At 39.9% G+C, this 20,952-nt stretch overlaps 2 protein-coding genes across 5 annotated transcripts in view; both read left to right on the top strand.

Annotated features, from left to right (window-relative positions):
* Window positions 1–8,200, top strand: part of LOC110311628 (OX-2 membrane glycoprotein-like) — a 61,068-nt gene extending 52,868 nt beyond the window's left edge. Inside the window, exons 5-6 of one of the 2 annotated variants that reach the window (XM_029470823.1) lie at window positions 919–1,048; window positions 8,022–8,200. In XM_029470823.1, coding sequence (XP_029326683.1) covers window positions 919–1,042 — 124 coding nt within the window. In that variant the 3' untranslated portion in view covers window positions 1,043–1,048; window positions 8,022–8,200. Of the gene's footprint in view, window positions 1–918; window positions 2,172–8,021 lie in introns of those variants that run through there. The other variant, XM_021185049.2, reaches the window with a different exon arrangement.
* A 188-nt stretch (window positions 8,201–8,388) lies between these two features.
* Window positions 8,389–20,952, top strand: part of LOC110311760 (OX-2 membrane glycoprotein) — a 27,724-nt gene continuing 15,160 nt past the window's right edge. Inside the window, exons 1-3 of one of the 3 annotated variants that reach the window (XM_021185278.1) lie at window positions 8,389–8,583; window positions 17,552–17,633; window positions 20,550–20,876. In XM_021185278.1, coding sequence (XP_021040937.1) covers window positions 8,572–8,583; window positions 17,552–17,633; window positions 20,550–20,876 — 421 coding nt within the window. In that variant the 5' untranslated portion in view covers window positions 8,389–8,571. Of the gene's footprint in view, window positions 8,584–17,551; window positions 17,634–20,549; window positions 20,877–20,952 lie in introns of those variants that run through there. The other 2 variants (XM_029470686.1, XM_029470687.1) reach the window with 2 other exon arrangements.

Raw genomic sequence — 20,952 nt, 5'->3', positions numbered from 1 at the left:
TGGATTACATTGATGGATTTCCGTATATTAAACCATCCCTGCATCCCTGGAATAAAACCTACTTGGTCAGGATGGATGATTGCTTTAATGTGTAATTCTTTTTTTTTGTGAGAACTCTCTCTGGCCTCGAACTCAGAAATCCGCCTGCCTCTGCCTCTCAAGTGCTGGGATTAAAGGCGTGTGCCCCCACCACCACCTAGCGTTCCACAACATCTTAATCCAAGGAAATGCATAAACCAAAGAAGCTTGAGAATCTTATATCTAGAAGGCTCTCTCATTGGAATGGGGAAGATGTGCCTTATAAGACAAGAATGAAGGACCATTTTGGAGAGTCTGCTGTACTAGTCAGGATGGCATGTCTAGAATCAAGAGGTAGAAAAGATGAGGAGGTATTAAAGCTATATTCAGGATGGAATCTCCTGACTGATAGCTGTGGAGAAAGAGTAAGAGGCAGGATTTATCTTACTCCAGGTAAGCATTAAAGCATAAAGGTAAGGTTAGCACTAAAGAAAACCTGTACAACCATGCAAAAGAATAAAGAAATAGCAAGCTTTGCAGGGAGAATTAAGAATTCTGTTTGGAGCCATGCCATTTTTAAATGTCTACTTTATACCCCAGAAACTGTATTAATTAAGTACCCACATGTATAAACCTGGGCTTTCTGGAACGGATGGTAAGTTTTGTAATATAGAAGATATGATCACCACTGAGGCAGATCTTAAATTATTGTTTTCACAACTTAAGGCAAAAATAATAATCAAGTTCTACTAATTTGATCAAACTCTCAAGGGGATTTTCTTGTATAACTCTCTCAAATTTTAACTAATAGCCTGCTTTTGCAATGTGCTGCCGTGGAGGGGGTAGGGAATGTTTGTTCCGTATTCGGTTTATTTGCATATCAGTGTTATGTTTCTGTAGGTCAAATAACATGCCCGAGCCCTCATCAACACAGATGCCTAACCCACTATCAACACTGGTACCCACACCACCATCAACAGAGACTCAGAACTTAATGAGACATCATTGCCAGACTGAGACATAATTGATTGTATGTGATTTTTATTCTGTCACTACATCTTTAAATTTAAGAATGTTTCAAATTTTTGAACATGCATTCACTAGCATCAGTTATCATGTTAGAAATAAGTGGAGAGAAGAATTTGTTTCAAGTGAGGTTTTATTTATGTTAATGTCTTCGCATTTTGAAGTTAAAATTAGATTTAACTGATACATAATAATTATAGATATTTATGGAGTATCATGTATATTTTGATAGCAAGTTAAACATATCTGTTTACTCAGACATTTATCATTTCTTTGTGCCTAAAACTTTTCAAATCTTTCCTGTAGGGTTTTAAAAATATGCAGCACACAGTTGTTATCTATAATTACCCTCCTGTGCAGAAGCTCAAGAAAGTCTCACTTCTAACTATAAACTTAGTTTTGAGCACTTTTTCCTCATCTCTCCTACCCTCTACTAACCCAGTCTCTAAACAATACCATTCTATTCTCAACTCTATGACATGAATTGTGTATTCCTTATCTTGATCACTTATCACTTGTCTTTAAGTACCTGGATTTTTTTTGGGGGGTGGGCTTGGTATGGATGAACCCCGAGTTCCATCCACATTGTTGCAAATGACAGAATTTCCTTTTATGGCCAAATAATATTCACACAGTTGTGTGTATCATGTTTTCTTACTCTGCTCATCAGTTCTAGTCAAGTGGTTGCTTTAGTCTTCATCTGTTGTGAATAGTGTTACAAAAAAAATGTGGAAGTCCAGATATCTTCTCAACATTTTCAACATATTGATTTCTTTTCCTTTTCAATATATATCCAATAATGGGATAGCCTGATTACATAGCAGTTTTATTTTTAACTTTTCGAGAATCCTTCATGGTGTTTTCAGTAATGGCCATATTAATTTATATTTCACCTACACTATGTGAGGATTCCCTTCTCCATATGCATACATCAATTTTCTTTGGTGCCTTAAATAATAAATTCTCCTGTGTGGTAAGCTGCTACCTTCTGGTGGTTTGATTTGCATTTCCATGATGACTAATGATATTAAGCATTTTTCATGTCCCATTAAATGCCATTTTGTATGCCTTCCTTCAGATATGCCTATTTAAGTTTATTGCCAATAAAATCAAGTAATTTTATTGAATTCTTAAGTTCCTAATATGTCTTTAAATATCAAAGTCTTGGCAGATGTGGACTTTTCAAATATTATCTTCTTTTCATAAGATGGTCTTTCATGTTATTGGCAACTGTTTTCCATGTTGACCAGAAATGTTTTAGTATCATGTAATTCATTTTCTGTTTTGATTTTGTTGTCTGAGCTTTTGGGATCTTGTCTGAATTGTTCTTATTGATTCCACTTTCCTGAGTATTTTTCCCAAGATTTGTTCTAGTGGCTTTATAATTCTATATTTATAGAGTTTTATATTTATATTTGATATTTATATTTAATACTCATAATTCTATATTTATAGAATTTGATATTTATATTTAATATATACTTGAAAACTATATAATGCAATATGTTATATAGGTTTTCAAATACAGTATTTGAACCTTCCCTCTAGTTGGATTTGATTTTTGCAATTTCTGTGAAAGACAGCTCTAGTTTTACACTCTTGCATGTGGGTTATCCAATCCGCAACACTATTCATCGACAACACTGTCTTTTATCAGTACTTGTGTGTATATGTGGGGGGGGGGTTGTATTCTTAGCATCTTTATTGAAAATTAGTTCTCTGTAGATAGGTGGGTTTATCACAGAGTTTCTATTCTGTTCTGCTGGTCTATGTGTCTCTGTTTTGTTTTGTTTGTAGCTTTATGGTATATTTTGAAGTCAGGAGGTCTCCAGGGTTTTGTTTTTTTTGTTTTGTTTTGTTTTTGTTTTTTTTTTTTTTTTTTTTTTTTAGTTCTGTGTAGAACTGCACTGAAATCACATGAANTAGTTCTGTGTAGAACTGCACTGAAATCACATGAACTCTCTGGATCACTTTGAGTAGTGCAGGTATTTTTTATGAATTGAATTCCCCCAGTCTTTGAGTACAGGATGTCTTTTCAGTGTGTGTGTCTTTTTTGGTTTCTTTGTCTAATGTTTTGTGACTTCTTTTTCACCGTGGAAACCTTTGGGAAGGCTGAGTGTCATTTCAATGTAATTTCTCTCACCTAATCTTTGTTATACATTTCTTCTAGTTGCTCCTCTTTAGAAAGCTGAGTGTTTTCTCTGTATCTGAGTTGTGTAAGTTTCCCTGAGCTAACGGCCTAGTTTCTTGTTTGCTGTCATGAACATACTTTGTTTAGAGTGAAATCTTGGTGGCTGTCAGTGGCAAGGAGAATTCCTGGGTATTGAGATATACTTGTGTTTGGAATGATTCTCAATCTTTATAGAGTTGAGCTGGCTAGTTTTCCGTCAAGTTAAGACAAGCTACAGACACTGGAGAGAGAGGGAGCCTCAATTGAGAAAATGCCTCAATGAGATTGGGTTGTAGGCAAGCCTATAGGTTATTTTCTTTGTTAGTGATTGATGTAGTAGGGCCCAAACCCTTGTGGGTGGTGCCATCCCTAGGCTGGTGTTCCTGGGTTCTATAAGAAAGCAGGTTGCACATGCCATAGATAGCAAGCACCCCTCCATGTTATCTGTATCAGTTCCTGTCTCCATGTTCTTTTCCTGTTGAGTTCCTGTCCTGACTTTCTTTGATGATGAACAGTAACCCAAGTGAAAGCCAAATAAATCCTTTCTTCCCCAAGTTGCTTTTTGCCATAGTGTTTTGTTGAAGAAACAGAAACCCTAACTAAGACAAGTTAATGCCAGGGTTATAGGCTATGTCTGTGTTAAGCCTGATCATGTTGTCTGGGGGAGGATTGTGGGAGGACTTTGGAACTTTGTGCAAGAAAAGCCATTGAGTGTTGTTCATCTAATGCTTGATGAGTTGTTTTGTAGACTCTTGGAAGATAAGAATATTGAGGGCACACAATTGCAGTGGAGGCTGCCCCTGAATATGTTGCCTGTCTGTGACTCTCATTCCTCTAACTGGTCAGTCTTGTCTGGCCTCAATGAGAGAGGATGCCCCTAGTCCTACAGTGACTGAGGTGCTGAGGTTTGAGAAGGGAGATACCCGGGAAGGGTTTCCCTTCTCAGAGGAGAAGTGCAGAAGAGATGGGGGAAGAGCTGAATAGGAGGGTTTGGGAGGACTGGGAGGAAAGGTGAGCCGATATCAGAAGGTAAAGTGATTGAATAAAATGAAATAAAAATTAAGATTCTGTGGGTTTGGTTAGCTGAGGCTAAAGAATCTGTGATTAACATGATATCAGAACTACTAAAGTGAAACCTTTGATTTGCTGGGGTGATTGATGCTGGTTTCCTGAAGCTGAGAAATTAGTGGTGATTAAGAGAAATCTGCATTACTGAGGAACAATCTTTTTGGGAAGGGTTCTACGTGAGTCAGCACACAGAAGTTGTGTTTCAGTGGTGGCCACGGTTATAGCTGGTGGTGCCAACTGAATACGATAGTGTAAGAGTGAGTCACCCCGGTGGTACTAGTTTTGAAGGCATGAAGAGATCATGGAGAACAGCTGAGGCTTGTCATGTAAAAGGTCAGGAGAGGACTTCAAAGGTGCAGAATTGAAAGGGGCATGCGGAGAAGTGGATGCTTGTTTTGTCACCACGAAGAGAACCTAGGAGAAGCTATTGGTAAAAGTGCAGCCCAACTGCAGCAGAAGACCCTGCAATTTTGGAAATGTAAGAAACATGTAATGACTACCAAAGAACAGCAACAGCAGAGGAGAGGAGCCAGCAGGGGAGCTGTGTGTGCTGAAGAGAGCAGAGCCAGGGAAGTGACCCAAGGCTTCAGGATACCATGAGTAAACTGTCGATATCAGGCGTTGAGTTATTTATTCTGTTGGCATTTAGTTTTGTTTGGTTCAGATTGTGACTGCGCCCTAGGTCTTCTCTCTTGAAATAAGAAAGAACTTCATTGATTTTTTTTTATTTTATTTTATTTTATTTTATTTTACAGGAACATGCAATTGAGAGATTGCATTTAAAAGATACCTCAGTTTTAAGAGACTTCGGATTTTCTTAAGGAGAGTGAATATTAACATGTTTGAATTTGTAAAGACTATGAGACTTTTAAAGCTATTTGGGTATTTAATGTGAGATCTTGGATGAATAAGAAAGAAAGGACTGTGGAGTAATTTAGTGATATAGTTGTGGGTTAAGTTGACAAAGGGCTAGTTGTGCTTGCTAGTTTTTATGTCAACTAACCAGAAGAGGGCATCAGATCCCATTAGAAATAGATGTGAGACACCATGTGGTTTCCTGTGAATTGAACTTAATTAGTGATTGATGTGCGTGGGTTCAGGCCTTTGTGGCAGATGATCCTGGGTTCATGGAACAAGCCATGAAGAGCAAGCCAGTAAGCAGTAGTCATCCATGGCCTCTGCATCAGTTCCTTCCTCCAGGTTCTGACTCTCTTTGTTGGTAAATAGTCATGTGAAAGTATAATCCAAAGAAACGCTTTCTTCCCAACTTTTTGTCATGGTGTTTCATCACAGCAGAGAGACCTGAAATGAGACAAGATTCAAAGTCTTGATAGATTCTGATAGTTCTCCATGCATAGGCTTGTCTCTCACAAATAATACAGGATTTCTGAATTTAAACATAATATCTAAGATGTCATTTGTTTAATGCTGGCTATTTAAGAATATTATTGAGAATGAGAAATATCTTATTATTCTGAGTTTATAAATGTTTACCATAAAAGGGTGAATGATGCCTGGGGAAATGAGATTCTAAGTAAATCGCTTATCTTGCAAGCATGAGGACTTGAGTTCTATCCCCAGAGTCCATATGAAAATGACAGGCATGCTGGTGTATGCTTGTATTTCCAGTGTGTGATGGAGAGGTAGAGACAGGATTCCAACATATACTAAAGACCAGTCGAGGCATCCAGCTTTGTAGAGTGGACAACTACTGGGTTCTTGGACCTTCCTTTGGTAGGCAGTCATTGTTGAATGAGCTGTATCACAGCCTGTAATGCTACTCTCTGAAAACCGCTGTCTACCTCCTGATACACACTCATTCTCTCTGTTGTGTTCCTCTAGAGAACCCTGACTAATACAACAGCATGTATTTCTATTTTATTCCTAGTATTCATATTTCATTTTCACATTTCTGTCCTGCTTTCATTAAATTATTTTTTGCTAGCTTGAGACTCATACATAAAAATATGTGTTTATAAATTTTATTCCAACTTTCTTTTCTTATTTATTGAAGACAATGCATAGGCTCATTTTTTAGTATATATTTTTTTAGATTTACTTCTCTATTTTATGAGTACACTGTAGCTGTCTTCAGACACACCAGAAGAGGGCATCTGATCCCATTACAGATGGTTGTGAGCCACCATGTGGTTGCTGAGAATTGAACTGAAGACCTCTGGCAAAGCAGTGAGTGAACTTAAACACTGAGCCACCTCTCCAGCTCTCATATGCTCATTTTTAATGCCATCTTTAAACATTTTCAAACATACAGCTTAGCATAATTTTCTCTACCTATCATAATCTTACTTACTTTCTTTTTTTTCCACAATATTTATTTATTTATTATTCAATATTTTCTTTATTTATATTTCAAATATTATCCCCTTTCCTGCTTTCCCTTTTGAAAACCTCCTATCCCACCCACCCCCCATAATCTTACTTTCTAATCAAGATTCCTTTCCATATAGGTCTGTGTGAATTATTTAATAGTTGATATATGCAAATTTTACACAATAATAGATTTAGTAGTTATTTGTGCTTACATACATCTTGTAGCCTATATATGGATTCATTTTTCCATTTATTAGAATATTTATTTTAAATTTTTTTCAGTTAGTCTGGATATAATACATATCCTAAGAATCCCATGGTTCCCTTGCCCTTTTTCATTCTTTTATTGTATAACTCAGCTCTTGAAATCTACTGCTCAAGCTTTAGTAGATGTAAAGCAAAACAATGCCTAGTAAAGTGTCATTTACATATCAATAAAATAATAAGAATAGAGAAAGTTCCAAGGAGAAAGATATATTCAAAGGTACCCCAATAGAATGACTTGCACACACAAACACACGTCCTCATGCATACTTATGAAATGCCATCTATACGAAAAGAATATTGTTGGCACCAACGTAAAAAATAACCTTCCATGGTTGCTCACATGTAATCCCAGTACTTGAGAGGCTAAGGTAGAGTTTGTGTGCTATCTGGGCACAGATAGTACTGAGAAGGGACAGGATGCAGTCAGAGGGAAGGGACTTGAGGAAGACCTTTGGTTTAGAGGTTGATGTTTCTGATGCTATACCTTCTTCACTGTGATGTACCATAATCTAGACCTATCAGATCAAAAACCATCTTCCTTCCTTATGTTACTTTGATCATGTTCTATGTCTCCCCAATGAGAAAAGTAACTGATACAACTTCCAAATTAAAAAAAAAAAAAAAAATCTTCCAGAAACTTCTCTTGTACTTTATTTTCAAGGTATGGCCTTCCCAGAATACTAATGTTGGCACATGCTTACCCACTCTTAATCACATACTAGGCTGTGTAGTATAGCTTTGGAGGGATTGATATTATATTACAATATTTACAGGAAGAGGTCAACTAGAATGGAGTTAGTCAAAGACTTGGAGGAGAGACCAGTAGGTGTTTATGAGTAAGAAAGACACACTTTGTTTTGCAACACATCTTAATTTGGGGGTTATAAAAGTCTTCCATGAGCCAGGTATTTAAACTCGTGATCCCCAGTTGGTGGCATTGTCTGAGGGATGTTATGAAATCTTTTGGGGGTGTGGCCTTGATGGAGGTAGTAGGTAGCTGGGACCAGGCTTTGAGAGTTCACAGCCTGGCACACACGCACACACGCGCACACGCACGCACACGCACAGACACACATAGACGCATGCACTGGCCTTTAATATAACAAATCGTAAAATAAAGTTTCTCTTTTTTTTCCCCCAGGGTGTCTGTATGAATCTCCTTACCTTCCCCCCCCCCACACACACACACACTATTGTTCTGTTCTCCGTGTTTATCTTTTGCTGTACAGAACCACAGGATGCACCAGGTTTCTGACTCAAATTACTGTCCACTCAAGTTAGTTCCCACTCTGATTTTTCTATATAGACTACGTCACCCTTCACTGCCATTTGGCACGGGAGAGAGGCCAGTGATGGGAATGCAGACGAAACATGCATACACATGTAAAATAAGATAAATAAATCTAAAATGAAAAAAGTATGGAGTGATTCTTTCACATTTTTGCTATATTACTCTAAAAGGCGAGAACCTGGCGGGGGCGGGGGCTAGGGGCGACTAGGTTGGGAGAGGGCGTGGTCGGTCGGTCTCTTCCTCCTCACTAGAGGAGCTGTAGAGTCTGCGCGTGCGGTGGAGGGGGCTCTTTCTACGGAGAATACTAGTGTCCCTGCTCACAGGTGTTGCGGAGATAGCCTCCATCGTGGAAGAGCTCAGACCCCGAGAAGCTGGTGTCTAGCTGCGGCCCAGAGCAAGGATGGGCAGTCCGGTGAGTGGAGTCAGAGATGCGAAGGAGGGCGGAATGGGCGATCTGGAGCCGCGGCTCTCAGAAGCCAGTGGAGCCTGCGAGAAAAGCAAAGAAGCTGTTCTTTGGAGAAGTGGTATCCGGGGCTCAGAGCTCTGTAAGGAGGCATCGGCCGTAGAAAGCCCGGGGAAGGCGTGTATCTGGGGTGGGCGGCTTTGCTCCTTGCTGCGATTCCATTGCGAAAACACGGCCTGGGCTCCATGGCTCCCAGAAGGGGAGGAGTAGGTCTTTGCGTTCCCTATGTTGGTCCTTAACCTGCAGCAGGGGTGTAGCCTAGTAATCTCGCTTGCTCTCTTTCTCACCCTCTCTCTTGCTGCATTTCTGGTCCTTGCCTAGGAAACCATGAAGCATCTAGTAGTACTGCAGCGAGCAAGCTTCCAAGAGGATTGTCAGCCCCAGCTTAGTGGTCTTGTTAAATGCCAAGGTATTTAGAGGAGAGGCCGACATTTTGAGTCTTTGGTACTGTTTACAAGGCAGAAAATTGTAAAAGGAAGGGTGGCCATACGCCTTATTCTTTATACACACGGAATTGGTAGAATTGAACGCGAATCTAAACGCAATTAAACCCCCAGGTACTGCTTTTCATCAGGCTGGCAAAGACCGACTTGTGTTACCTTTCTTAACAAAGAGGAATGTGGGTCTGTCAGCTAAATGCTCTTAATGTTCAAATAAGGAATTGTTTTTCTGTTTTACAAAGAATTGGAGAGAGGGGTTCTTTTCTTTTTTCTCCAAGTCTCTGTGGCTGCAATGAAATAAGGTACAAAATCAGACCTAGAAAGAATCGGGGATTGGGGGCTATGCACCAAGCAGGTGTGGAGTTGTCAGCTAAGACCCAGGAGCTAATGAACATCCACCTTCTTGATAAGAATTGTAGGAGGATTTTTTTTTATCTTCATGATTGGACTCTCTAGTTAATTCTTGATTGGTTAATCTTTTAGCATCCCTTAAATTCTGGGCACTGTCTTCAGGGTTTTAACCGTGGAATTGTCACCTCACACCTGTGATATTGCTGCAGCTCTGACTTGCTGGGTTTGCAGTAGGCAAGCAAGCTTCTAGGATCTTTACCATTCAAAAATGCTATTTAATAAAGATTTTTGTATATTTGCATATGCACAATAAGATCTCTTGGGAGTGGGACTCGAGACTAAGCAGGAAATTCATTCATTTTTCATGTAGGTCTCTCACACACACACACCCTCAGATAATGCCATGATTATACAGTTCCTCTTGATGACTGTAACTATCACATGATGGCAGGTGTGGAATTTTTCATTATAACATTGTCAGTACTCAGAAGTTTCAGATACTGAAGCATTATGATCTTTCAGTTTCCCACCTATGTTTCATTTAACTCTGAGATTAGTACTAATGTCTCCCCCCCCCCCCCCCGCCCCCCCCCCCCCCCCCCGGGCCCCAGGCTCCAGGGAGGTTAAATAATGTGTCTTACCTAATACATTTTGGATTCATTCTAGACTGGAGTGTTCCCTGGTTACCACCCGGCAATTCCACGTCATCTTTCTGAGAAACAGAAAGCCTACCACTGTCTGGCATGAACTAGAGGAGAATATAATAAATATGATGTGAATTTTTCATAGTGAAGCCTATCCTTTGACTCCCTGGTCCCCAGTCTCTGTGTTTTTGGTTTTCACCATCCCCAGGAACCACTCCTCAGTCGTCTGTGTGCATCTGCTTTTTCTTTTGTCCTATAACACTGTTATTTTTTCACTACAAAAGCCAGATATCCCTGCATTTTCTTATTACAGTCTTTGCTAGGGCCTGGGCTTCATTGAGAGAGAAAGGCATAGTGGTTAAAAATAATGGTGTAGAATTAGCACGCCACAATCTGTTAGCTGGAGATAAAGTAAAATGTATTGATCCCTAGCTGCAGAACCAGAGGATACATTTGGCTAGATTTTTTTTTTCCAGCTATCCTACATGATAAGAACAAATGGAGAATAGGCTCAACAATAGGGAGAAAAAAATAGATGAAGTCTCCAGGGCACAGCCCTTTTAGAAGGTGGTATTGGTATGCATGAAAAGGGGGAGGGAGAGCGAAGTTGTATCCTTTTAGGGAGTTCATCACTTTTAACTTCCTAAAGGGTAGTGACTTAGTTGTGAACCTTAAATCAATGAAGTCAAGAGAAGTCTCAAAGTAGGCGTGGCATACTCATGGTATACCCACCCCACCTCCACCCCCAAAACAAATTCTCTGGGTGAATAATAATGTGTACCAAGGATCACTCAGACGATGGAATTTTTAATTTTCTGTAGCCTTAGGTTTGTAAGGAAGACTCAACTCTGCCATGTAGATGGGGTACCAGAGCATACACCTTTATGACTCTCCATGGAGTCCAGGCAGAAAGTCTGAAAGGCTGAGGTGTGAAAACAGAAAAGCACTTAGGTATGGGGTGGCATTGGAGATGTCCACAGGACGAAACATCACCTCTTTCAGGGTGATGGAAGATAACAAGGAACACCAGGATGGAAGTTTTGGGTCTATGACACTTTCAAAGAGTGCTGGCAGAGCCAAGTCTTCTCCCTGACTATAGTGCCTATGCCTACAAGGTACCATTGGCCTCAAGAGAGGCATACACACTGTTCTGCTGTCCATTCTCTGAGTCCAAACTGCAGACCCTGGCTAGCACAACTCTCCTTCTTATGTTACCTAAACCCAAAGGAAGACAAGTATTGACCTTTACCAGTTAAGATTCTGCCTCTACTTAAAAAGCTACTTGTTTAAGAAAACTCAAGTTTACATAATGAGATTAATCTCTGTGATACACCATGTGTCATGAACTGGTGTGTCACTTCTCCCCGTAGCATTTCCTCCATGAAGTTTTAGGTCATGGCATACATAAACCAACGCAACAATTCCATACAGTGGGAAGGAAAAGGATATTAAAGTTGGAGCGCTCTCACTGGGTAGAGGAATTCTTGTACCATATCAAAACTACTTCCAGATCTTCAAATGCTGTTTTCCAGTGCTGGGTGTGGTAGAACATACCAGCAATTCTAACTCAGGAAACAGAGACAGAAGGATTAGGAGTTCAAGGCTATCCTTGACTACATATCAAATTCCAGGACCATCCTCGACTACGTGCTATTCTGTTTCATCCTACCCCAACCAGACTCTTTATTTTTTTAAAGACTCTACTCAATTCCTCTATCATCATACCCTAAACCCACAGGAAAACAGACATAATAAGACAAAGAGAAATTTTAGGGCAATGAGATTGGCTCACTTTAGAGGTGTTATGGAAAATAATCTCCAGAGGCCACTGTATCTAAAAGGCATGGCAAAAGTAGAGGTTTGTTCAGGCATGCCTTGAGAATGAAAGAGTCCCTCAGATGGTAAACCATTCTTTGACCACCGTCTTTATCCAAATCCCCAAATCAAGGTCATTTAAGTGACTATGGTCCAATGATTTAGAAATAAGCTCCAGTTTATCATGGTAGCAGAGGCTGATAACATACACATTTAGAATAGGGTATCCACACTGGGTTTGTTGTAGCAATAGATCAGAGCAACTTGATTTGGTGAGTATTGGTGTTCTTGTGAGTTAAGAAAAGGGGAGAAAGGTGAAATAACAGACTGCCTCTATAGACACAGCCTTGGCCCCAACTCCAGGAACCCAGTGCTCTCTGCGAGTGGTATTTTCTGGGAGTCTGGCAAACCACACTGTAGTGTTAGATTTTTCCCCATTCACAACAAAGAAGGAAAAGCAGAATAGTCTTAGGAAGAGTGAAGGAAAATGCTAGGCAGGTGGTTAATATATTACAGACAGTGTCTTCATTCTAAGGCATATGGTGAACTATGCTTAGGAAGAAGTTATGGCCAAAAGCAGACCAGTAAGCTCAATCAAGACCTAAGTTTGGGGGCTGGAGATTTTGCTAAAAGGACGCAGATATGGCTGTCTCTTGTGAGACTATGCCGGGGCCTGGCAAACACAGAAATGGATGCTCACAGTCAGCTATTGGATGGATCACAGGGCCCCCAATGGAGGAGCTAGAGAAAGTACTCAAGGAGCTGAAGGGATCTGCAATCCTATAGGTAGAACAACAATATGAACTAACCAATACCCCCCCTGGAGCTCGTGTCTCTAGCTGCATATGAATCAGAAGATGGCCTAGTTGGCCATCAGTGGAAAGAGAGGCCCATTGGTTGTGCAAACTTTATATGCCTCAGTACAGGGGAACGCCAGGCCCAAGAAGTGGGAGTGGGTGGGTAGGGGAGTGGGTGGGGGAGCGTGTGGGAGACTTTTGGGATAGCATTGGAAATGTAATTGAAATAAATACCCAATAAAAAATATGGGAAAAAAGATAAATTTTACATAAAAAAAAAGCACTGACTGCTCTTCCAAAGGTCCTAAGTTCAATTACCAGTAAGCAACCACATGGTGGCTCACAACCATCTGCAATGGGATCTAATGCCCTCTTCTGGTGTGTCTGAAGAGAGTGACAATGTACTCATATACATTAAATAAATAAATAAATAAATCTTTAAAGACCTAAACATGGTAAGATGATCTGCAAAGGATTAAGGCCCATTAGGCCCTTAGGGAGGAAGCTCTCTGAAGCATTAGCAGTTCTAACAAACACAAGCCTGAAAAGTTCTTTAGAGACAAAGCCTATGCAAATGTACACCTAAGGAAAGTCAGTGAAGCCAATACACATAGAGGTGTGCATCATAGGAAACTGCCAAGGTAGAAAATCATGTGTGCACTTCAAAGCAGAGAAAGGAAAGCTTTTCTACTATGGGGGTATAGATAGTTTGGGGAGAAAGATCATGAGGCCTCAACCCTAGGCAAAGAATTATAGGCAATTAAAGGAATGCTGCTGAGAGCAAGAGAAATAATCTTCCAGATGGAAGAACGTGCACTTGATTATCCAATAAAAATGGTCATCCCTGAAAACACATGCAAACAACTAATATTATACAGACTGAGCATGTATATACAACAGCAAGAAAATGAGTCCAAGAATTTGAAAGGCAACAAGGAAAAGGGGAATAATCTTACATATATATGTATATATGTGTTACATATATACATATATATTACATATATAATATAAATATACATATATGCATGTATATACATACATATATAAGTATATATGTGATATATACATATATACATATATATATATCAATCATTCCTCTTTCCCTTACTGTCTTTCAAATTCTTTGCCCCTTTTTTCTTTAATTGTTGTTGAATATATATATATATATATACATGTATTGTATATACACAAATAATAATATGTATATATACATGTATTATATGTATATAATGTAATATATATCATTTTATATGTAATATATTATATATAATGCATATAATGTATTATTTGAAAGAGAACAAAGAAAGGGAGAATATATTTATTATAATCTCAAAAATATTTAAATGGAAAAAAGTAAGTACCAAGTCATACAACAATGAATTTAAGGAAGATTACTTTAATAATATGTAAATGCCAACATGCCAATATGTAAAATGAATTAATAGAGTAGGGGGTCTCTATCTACTTTACGTATCAGTCTCCAAAGCACTGGTCATAGTGCCTAGCTTAGATCAAACTCGGTAGATGAAGAAAGAAGCAATGCCAACGGCTCAGCCATGTATGAAGGTTTTACAAGGAATCCTACTTTTCTATACAAGTAGTTATGCTATAAAAAGAACTAAAAATTGGACAAAACACCCAATTATAAGAGCCAAGACCAGGGTACTAGAGCAAGGACTTCACATGGGAGAATTTCTTGTATAAAGTGATTAATATCTGGGAAAGAGAAGATCTGGCAGGCAGGAAGACTCTCTTGTCTCGGAAATAAAGTCCAAAAGAAACACTTCACACAATGAAATGATGATGGATTTCCTGTCATTCATAAGTTGTTAACCCAGGCTGTTCCGTTTATCTTTTCAATTGGGATCATTAGGGGAAAGGAAGACGCAAAGGAACTGGAGTTCAAGGAAGCTTGGCAATTTGAAAGATCTAAAAGGTTGGCAAGGAAGAGCCTGGTGTGCAAGGAGGAGGCCCAGCAGTCTGAGGCTATAGAGCACCTGTGTAGGTACTGAGCTCCAGGTAGTAGGAAATGGGCCTCTAGGAGTCCATGGAGCATCTGCTGGTAACTTTTAGCCAATTTCATAGTGCCTGTCAGATTGCTCGGGCCTGGAAGCTTCATTAAATGTGATTCTCTTATCCTGCCAAATCAGCAAGAGCTTGAGGATCCTCACAATGGTGCTTCTGAGATAGAAGGTACAAAAATATTTTTACATTTGTGACTAATTTTAAAAACCAACGATGCTATAGCTGTCCCCTGATCCTGACCAATACAGATGTGGATGCTTGCAGCCGATCATCGGACTAAGCACAGGGACCCCAACGGAGGAGTTAGGGGAAGGACTGAAGGAGAACTGAAGGGGTTTGCAACCCCATAGGAAAAATAATATCAACCAACCAGACTCCCCAGAGCTCCCAGGGACTAAAGCACCAACCAAAGAGTACACATGGAGGGACCCATGGCTCCAACTGCATATGTAGCAGAGGATGGCCTTATCTAGCATCAATGGGAGGGGAGGCCCTTGGTCCTGAGGAGGCTTGATGACCCAGGGTAGGGGAATGCTAGAGTGGTGAGGCAGGAGTGGATGGAGGAGCACCCTTACAAAAGCAGAGGAGGATGGGATCAGAGGGTTGTAGAGGGAAAATTGGGAAGGGGGATAAGATTTCAAAATGTAAATAAATAAAATATCCAATAATAATAATAATAAAGAAACAGTGCTTTGTGCATGGGGTCAGGCAGTGTTTTGGTGTGGATAAGATTGTAAACTTTGGAGCCAGTGCTTGGCTTTGAGTCTTGTCTCTACTACTTCCTGGCTATGCTACCTGAGGAAAACTACTTAAAATCTCTCCTCCTTCACATTCTGTATTGTGCAAGAGTTGATATGAGTAGCACCTTCCTCACAGGTTCCTGAAGTGTTGGGTGCAGTAGTTGATCTCAAGTGTTGATGACAGCACCGGGCACATAATGTGTCCAAAGATTTGTTAGTCTTGTGGTTTTTAGTAGTTTAGTCACCAAAAGCAAACTAAAAGTTGAAATAAAACTTTTGATACATTTATCAGATATGTATCTATCCCGGTCATTTATTCTTTCAAACCAGACAGTCGTGTACCTTCTACCTTAGGTGAAGAATGTGATCACTGAAAGTCAGAGACATTTCAGAAAACAAAGCTTTGTAATAACTCTAAGCTAGGCATTCAAGCTTTAAAACCCCACAGGCTGAAAGAGGAGGGAAAAGTTTATCCCAGCAAGAAATGATGACAGGCTCCAGGGTAGTGGAAGAACCAGCTTTTCTGACCCTAGGGAGATAAGAATTTTCCAGTCCAAGAGAAGAAAAGGGCTGACTGGTGTCTACAGCTACAGCCAGGCACCAACTTGTATAAAAAGAAGGAACACTGTATGCTATTTCAGCCATAGAGACTCAAACATAGACCTGTCTTGCGTTCCAAAAGAAGACAAGGTGCAGTGTAACAGAGTGACACAAACATTTAGAGAGATAATTCATGAATTTTCTTTGCCCAGTACAAGGAGAACCTAGGATAGTTTATAAGAGCACAGGAGAGCTCCAGTTGGCCTTTGAAGTAATAATTGTTAGAAAGATGGCCTTGGTGACTGAGAGAAACATAGCTATCTTAGCGAATACAAGGTAGAAAAATGGTTGTAATGAAAGACTGGTAGCCCTATGCTCTGTCTTGGTGTGCTGTAAGACCCCATAAGTTCCTGGGTTGCAAATGTGATGTCAGAAATGAGGAGCTTAATAGAGTGTTGGGGTACTTGTAAGCTGAATGGACAGAGAAGGTACTACTTTGACTGAAAGGAAGTTTCTAGCCCCAGTTGGAATGGCAACATGAGAGAAAAATGAAATTCAGTTCATGAAAGTTACAGAGAAAACTACCATGTCTTACATTCCTTTAGTATAAAAATTTGAGAATTATGGCCAGTGAGAAGGCTCAATGTGTTGAGGCCCCTGCCTCACAAGTCTGGTGACTCAAGTCCAGTCTCTGAAACTCACATAAAAGTGAAAGGAGAGAGCTGCATCTACCAAATTGTTCCCTGACCTTCACACATAAAGTGTAGCTTGTGATTCACCCATCATCATCACACGTGCATGCACGTGCGCGCACGCACGCACACACACACACACACACACACACACACACACAATTAGTTCCAAACAGAAATACTAGAAAGCATACTTTAGGTCCAGTAAAACAGTTCTGAGACAACCATAAAGGGTAGCAGATCTGCACACTCTGTCTCCTCAGTTTATAGAAAGGCAATGCCCAGAATAACATTTTCCTAAGTAGTGCCAGGACATCTATCGGGGCAGAGGATTCCTGGCCCAGTAAAGAAAAATAATGCAATGAAGGAATAAACAAAGTTAATATTAGTACTGGCTTCTAAATATTTTTTTAATTGGTTGTATTTTCAAGAGAGTCAGCCCCAGCAAAGCTCAGGGCAGTAACATTTCTGAAAAATGTTTTCCCTTTGAGCTTTGTCCTTAATATGAACAGCAGCTGATTATTTGGGAAGGGTAAGCTGTCTGGCATCTGTATTTTCTGCATTTTTCTCTATTAGCGTGAGACAGTTTGGCTCAAGGAGCCTATGTGCTCAAGACTTTGCTCTTAACAATGGTAGCTTTAAAAGCAAGGCTCGCACTAGCAGGGCTATGAAAGAGCCACACAGTAGCTTTCCTCACCCCACATCCTGAGCACACTGATTTTTCTTCCATTTATAGCCTTGGGTTCTGTTTCCACAAAACTCTGGTGGGTAAACACTTGACTCCTGCGTTTCCTAACACAGGTATTATAAGGACATTTCCCTGGCTCTGTCCAAATGCAACCTCTGTTTCTGTCGTTTGCTTTCTGTCTTCAGGTATTCAGGAGACCTTTCTGCCATCTCTCCACCTACAGCCTGATTTGGGGCATGGCAGCAGTAGCGCTGAGCACAGCTCAAGGTAAAGATACCCAGTTCTTCCTCTGGAGAGCCTCTGGGGTGAAGGATGGCCTCTTCTTTGCCTACTAGGCTGGCCCACTCATCTGCAGGAGGTACTTGAGGGCATGCTATCAGCCTTGGAACAGTGGGAGTTCCTCTTCCCGCTCTTCACACTTTTGTTTTCAGAGCAGCAGAACAATTTGGCACTCAGAAGCAATTCCAGTAGATAAACTAGATTTCAGAAAAACAATCCCCTCCCTAGTAAAATATGATGTCAGATTTTCACCCAGAGAATTGGGGGAATGAATTTGAAATTCCCCAGACTTAAAATGTAAAGACCTGGGAATATTTGGAAGGTCATCCTTAAAATTGAGTTCATCTGTGTTTTTAAAAAAGTAAAAGGTAGAGAAAAAAAAATACTGTCACTCAGAGATGCAAAAGCTTACATTGTCTCCTGTACAATAACCTTGCTTGTTCCACCATCTCTGAATTTCCTAATTTTTCCTGTCATTTGGAGGGAGGCTGCTGCTCCCTTTCTGTTGGCTCTTTTCTGATCACTGTGGTATGATGTCATTCATCGTTAGCTTCTCTGAGAAAGACACTGCCAATGAAGGGCTGGCAGGCCTCACCCCACCCACAGCCCTGACACATGATGTCCATTACAGGACTTACTGACCAACTAGCAGATTCGAAAAGGATTCGAAAAAAGATTCCAAACAAGCATCAAAGAGTTGGTAACTTTCCCACTATGGGATCTCCTCTACAGGCAAGCACAGCACATGTCCAATACTAGTTGTAATTTCTTTTCCACTCTGCAATCTAAAAGCAACGTTGTTTTTTTTTTCAAACACATTCTTCAAAATCCCCAAAGGTTTTCAGGAAACCTCAACTTCATCAGTGGGATTCTGCTTTCCATAACTGTCCTTGCCTTCAAGGAGTTCCCATCCTTAAGTTCCCAGCTAGGTAACATGGTGCCCAAGGTATCCTGGCTGCTATGTTCTCTTTATTCTGTGACACTCCGGGGGAACGTTTGTGCAGCCTTTATTTCCTGCTTATACTTGTTAGCATTTCAACTGCTTGGTTACCCTTAAAGAAAAAAATTTAGTGGTTTTGTTCATCTATATGTTGTCTATCATTTTATTATTTAGTTCCCTGCTGCTGTTTGATGTATGGAGGGGGAGATTTGGATGTAGGCATCTATTCAGTTTCAGTTTCTTTGGTGTCCAGTAAATGTAATTGTGTTAAATCTTTCCATCAAAGAAATGCTTCATTGAGCTTTCTAGACACTGAGTGCATTATGTTCTGGTTAGCATTTGTTCCTGGTAATTTATGAATCTTGTTATGAGTTCAGCTATAGTTGGAGTTTGAAAAGTAATTGGGGAATTTTTGGTTTTACTGTATTGTGGAGGGTGTTCAGAAAGAGTAAATTTTTAAGATCAACTTCAAGTTCAGTTTGGAGAAAGATTTTGTTTTTTGAAAAGATTATACATTTTATGACTCAGTAGTATACATATATATATAATACATATCCATATATGTGAATATATAATGGCTACATAAATCTAGTGTATTCAAATTAAATATAGACACTTATAAGCTTATTTTAAAATTTTCTATATTATCATATTTAAATGTTTGCCTTAATGATTTAAACTTATGGAATTTAAGATTCTGAGAGACATATAGAGAACTCTCATACTATCACTGTGGGTTTATAAATCGCTATTGTACTTCAGCCATGTTTGCTTTGTGTGTCTCAGGGTTAGGTTGTCAAGTACGTGAGGTTTCATGGTTAGTATGACATTGGATTGCTCCTTCATCATTATTTTTTCGTTTCTCTGCGTAGAACTGCGTAACACTGCCGCTGGGGTAGTGTTAACATGCTTAAGCATATCTGTTGAGTTTTTTTTAATTCTTTGCCTATATACCCCTAATGGGTTACATTCTCAGGGAATGCTGAAGCCTGGCCTTCTGGCCTATGAATTCTCCATTCAGTCACAGCCATTCTGCTAAGTTGAACAGTGTGTTGAGATTTTGTATTTCCTGTTTTCCAGATCTCTAATTTCTACCACTTAAAATGTCACATTTCTTCACTCACCCATATTCATTCCAAAATGCTTCTTGATTTATGATGTCCAGGTTCATTTGTTGTGAGTTCTTAGATGTAGCATTTATTACTCCTCTTTCATTGTGTCCCTTCTCTCAAACAAAGCATTGGTCCTTTGCTATTGGTTATTCGCTATCACATGGATGGTGTGACTAATACATGGACTAATACATTAAGTCACTTGTCAGAGTATAAGTGGCCTGCATTGCAGAGAAGAAATTGTTGTCATGACATCTAATTAAAAATAGAGTGTGATGACAGTTGGGTACCAAAAATCTTTTGAACCTGCTGTGTATAGCAAGCTTCCCAGAGCATCATCCTGCTGATCACTCTCCTCATTTTCCAGAGCCTGAGCCCTCTGTGATGTGTGTGTGTGTGTGTGTGTGTGTGTGTGTGTGTGTGTGTGTGTGTGTGTGTGTGTAGCACCTCCCTCATCTTTGCTTAAACTGTTCACTCTGCCTGTTGCTCTTTGGCTCTTCTTTACTGTTGGCTCATACATCACTAAGCATGAACTCACCTAATGAGCAGATTCCATCTGGCACTTTTCACACTCTTGTCTTTCTAGCTCACAGGGATTCTTCACAATTTCCTGGTTACCAATCATTGCCTTGTTATTATACTCTGCCTCCGCTTTTCTAGGTCAAACAGACACATTTCTCTGCTAGCACATAGGCATGAACATACATTTTGTCTTTTTCTTTGCCTCTTTTATTCTTTTCTACATTTGAGTTTCAGCATGAATTTAATCATTACTAGGAGTGTGTGTGTGTGTGTGTGTGTGTGTGTAATAAGGTTCTAAAATAGAATTTGTCGTTGTTGTTGTTTCTGTAGTGGAAGTGGTGACCCAGGATGAAAGAAAGGCGCTGCACACAACTGCATCCTTACGATGTTCTCTAAAAACATCCCAGGAACCCTTGATTGTGACATGGCAGAAAAAGAAAGCCGTAAGCCCAGAAAACATGGTCACCTACAGCAAAACCCATGGGGTTGTAATCCAGCCTGCCTACAAAGACAGGATAAACGTCACGGAGCTGGGACTCTGGAACTCAAGCATCACCTTCTGGAACACAACATTGGAAGATGAGGGTTGCTACATGTGTCTCTTCAACACGTTTGGTTCTCAGAAGGTCTCAGGAACAGCTTGCCTTACCCTCTATGGTGAGAATCTTTGAGAATACATTCTCTCTCTCTCTCTCTCTCTCTCTCTCTCTCTCTCTCTCTCTCTCTCTCTCTC

Source organism: Mus caroli, chromosome 16 (assembly GCF_900094665.2).
Source record: "Mus caroli chromosome 16, CAROLI_EIJ_v1.1, whole genome shotgun sequence".
NCBI lineage: Eukaryota > Metazoa > Chordata > Mammalia > Rodentia > Muridae > Mus > Mus caroli.
Note: the sequence above shows the minus strand (reverse complement) of the source record. Positions and strands in the feature narration are given on the sequence as shown.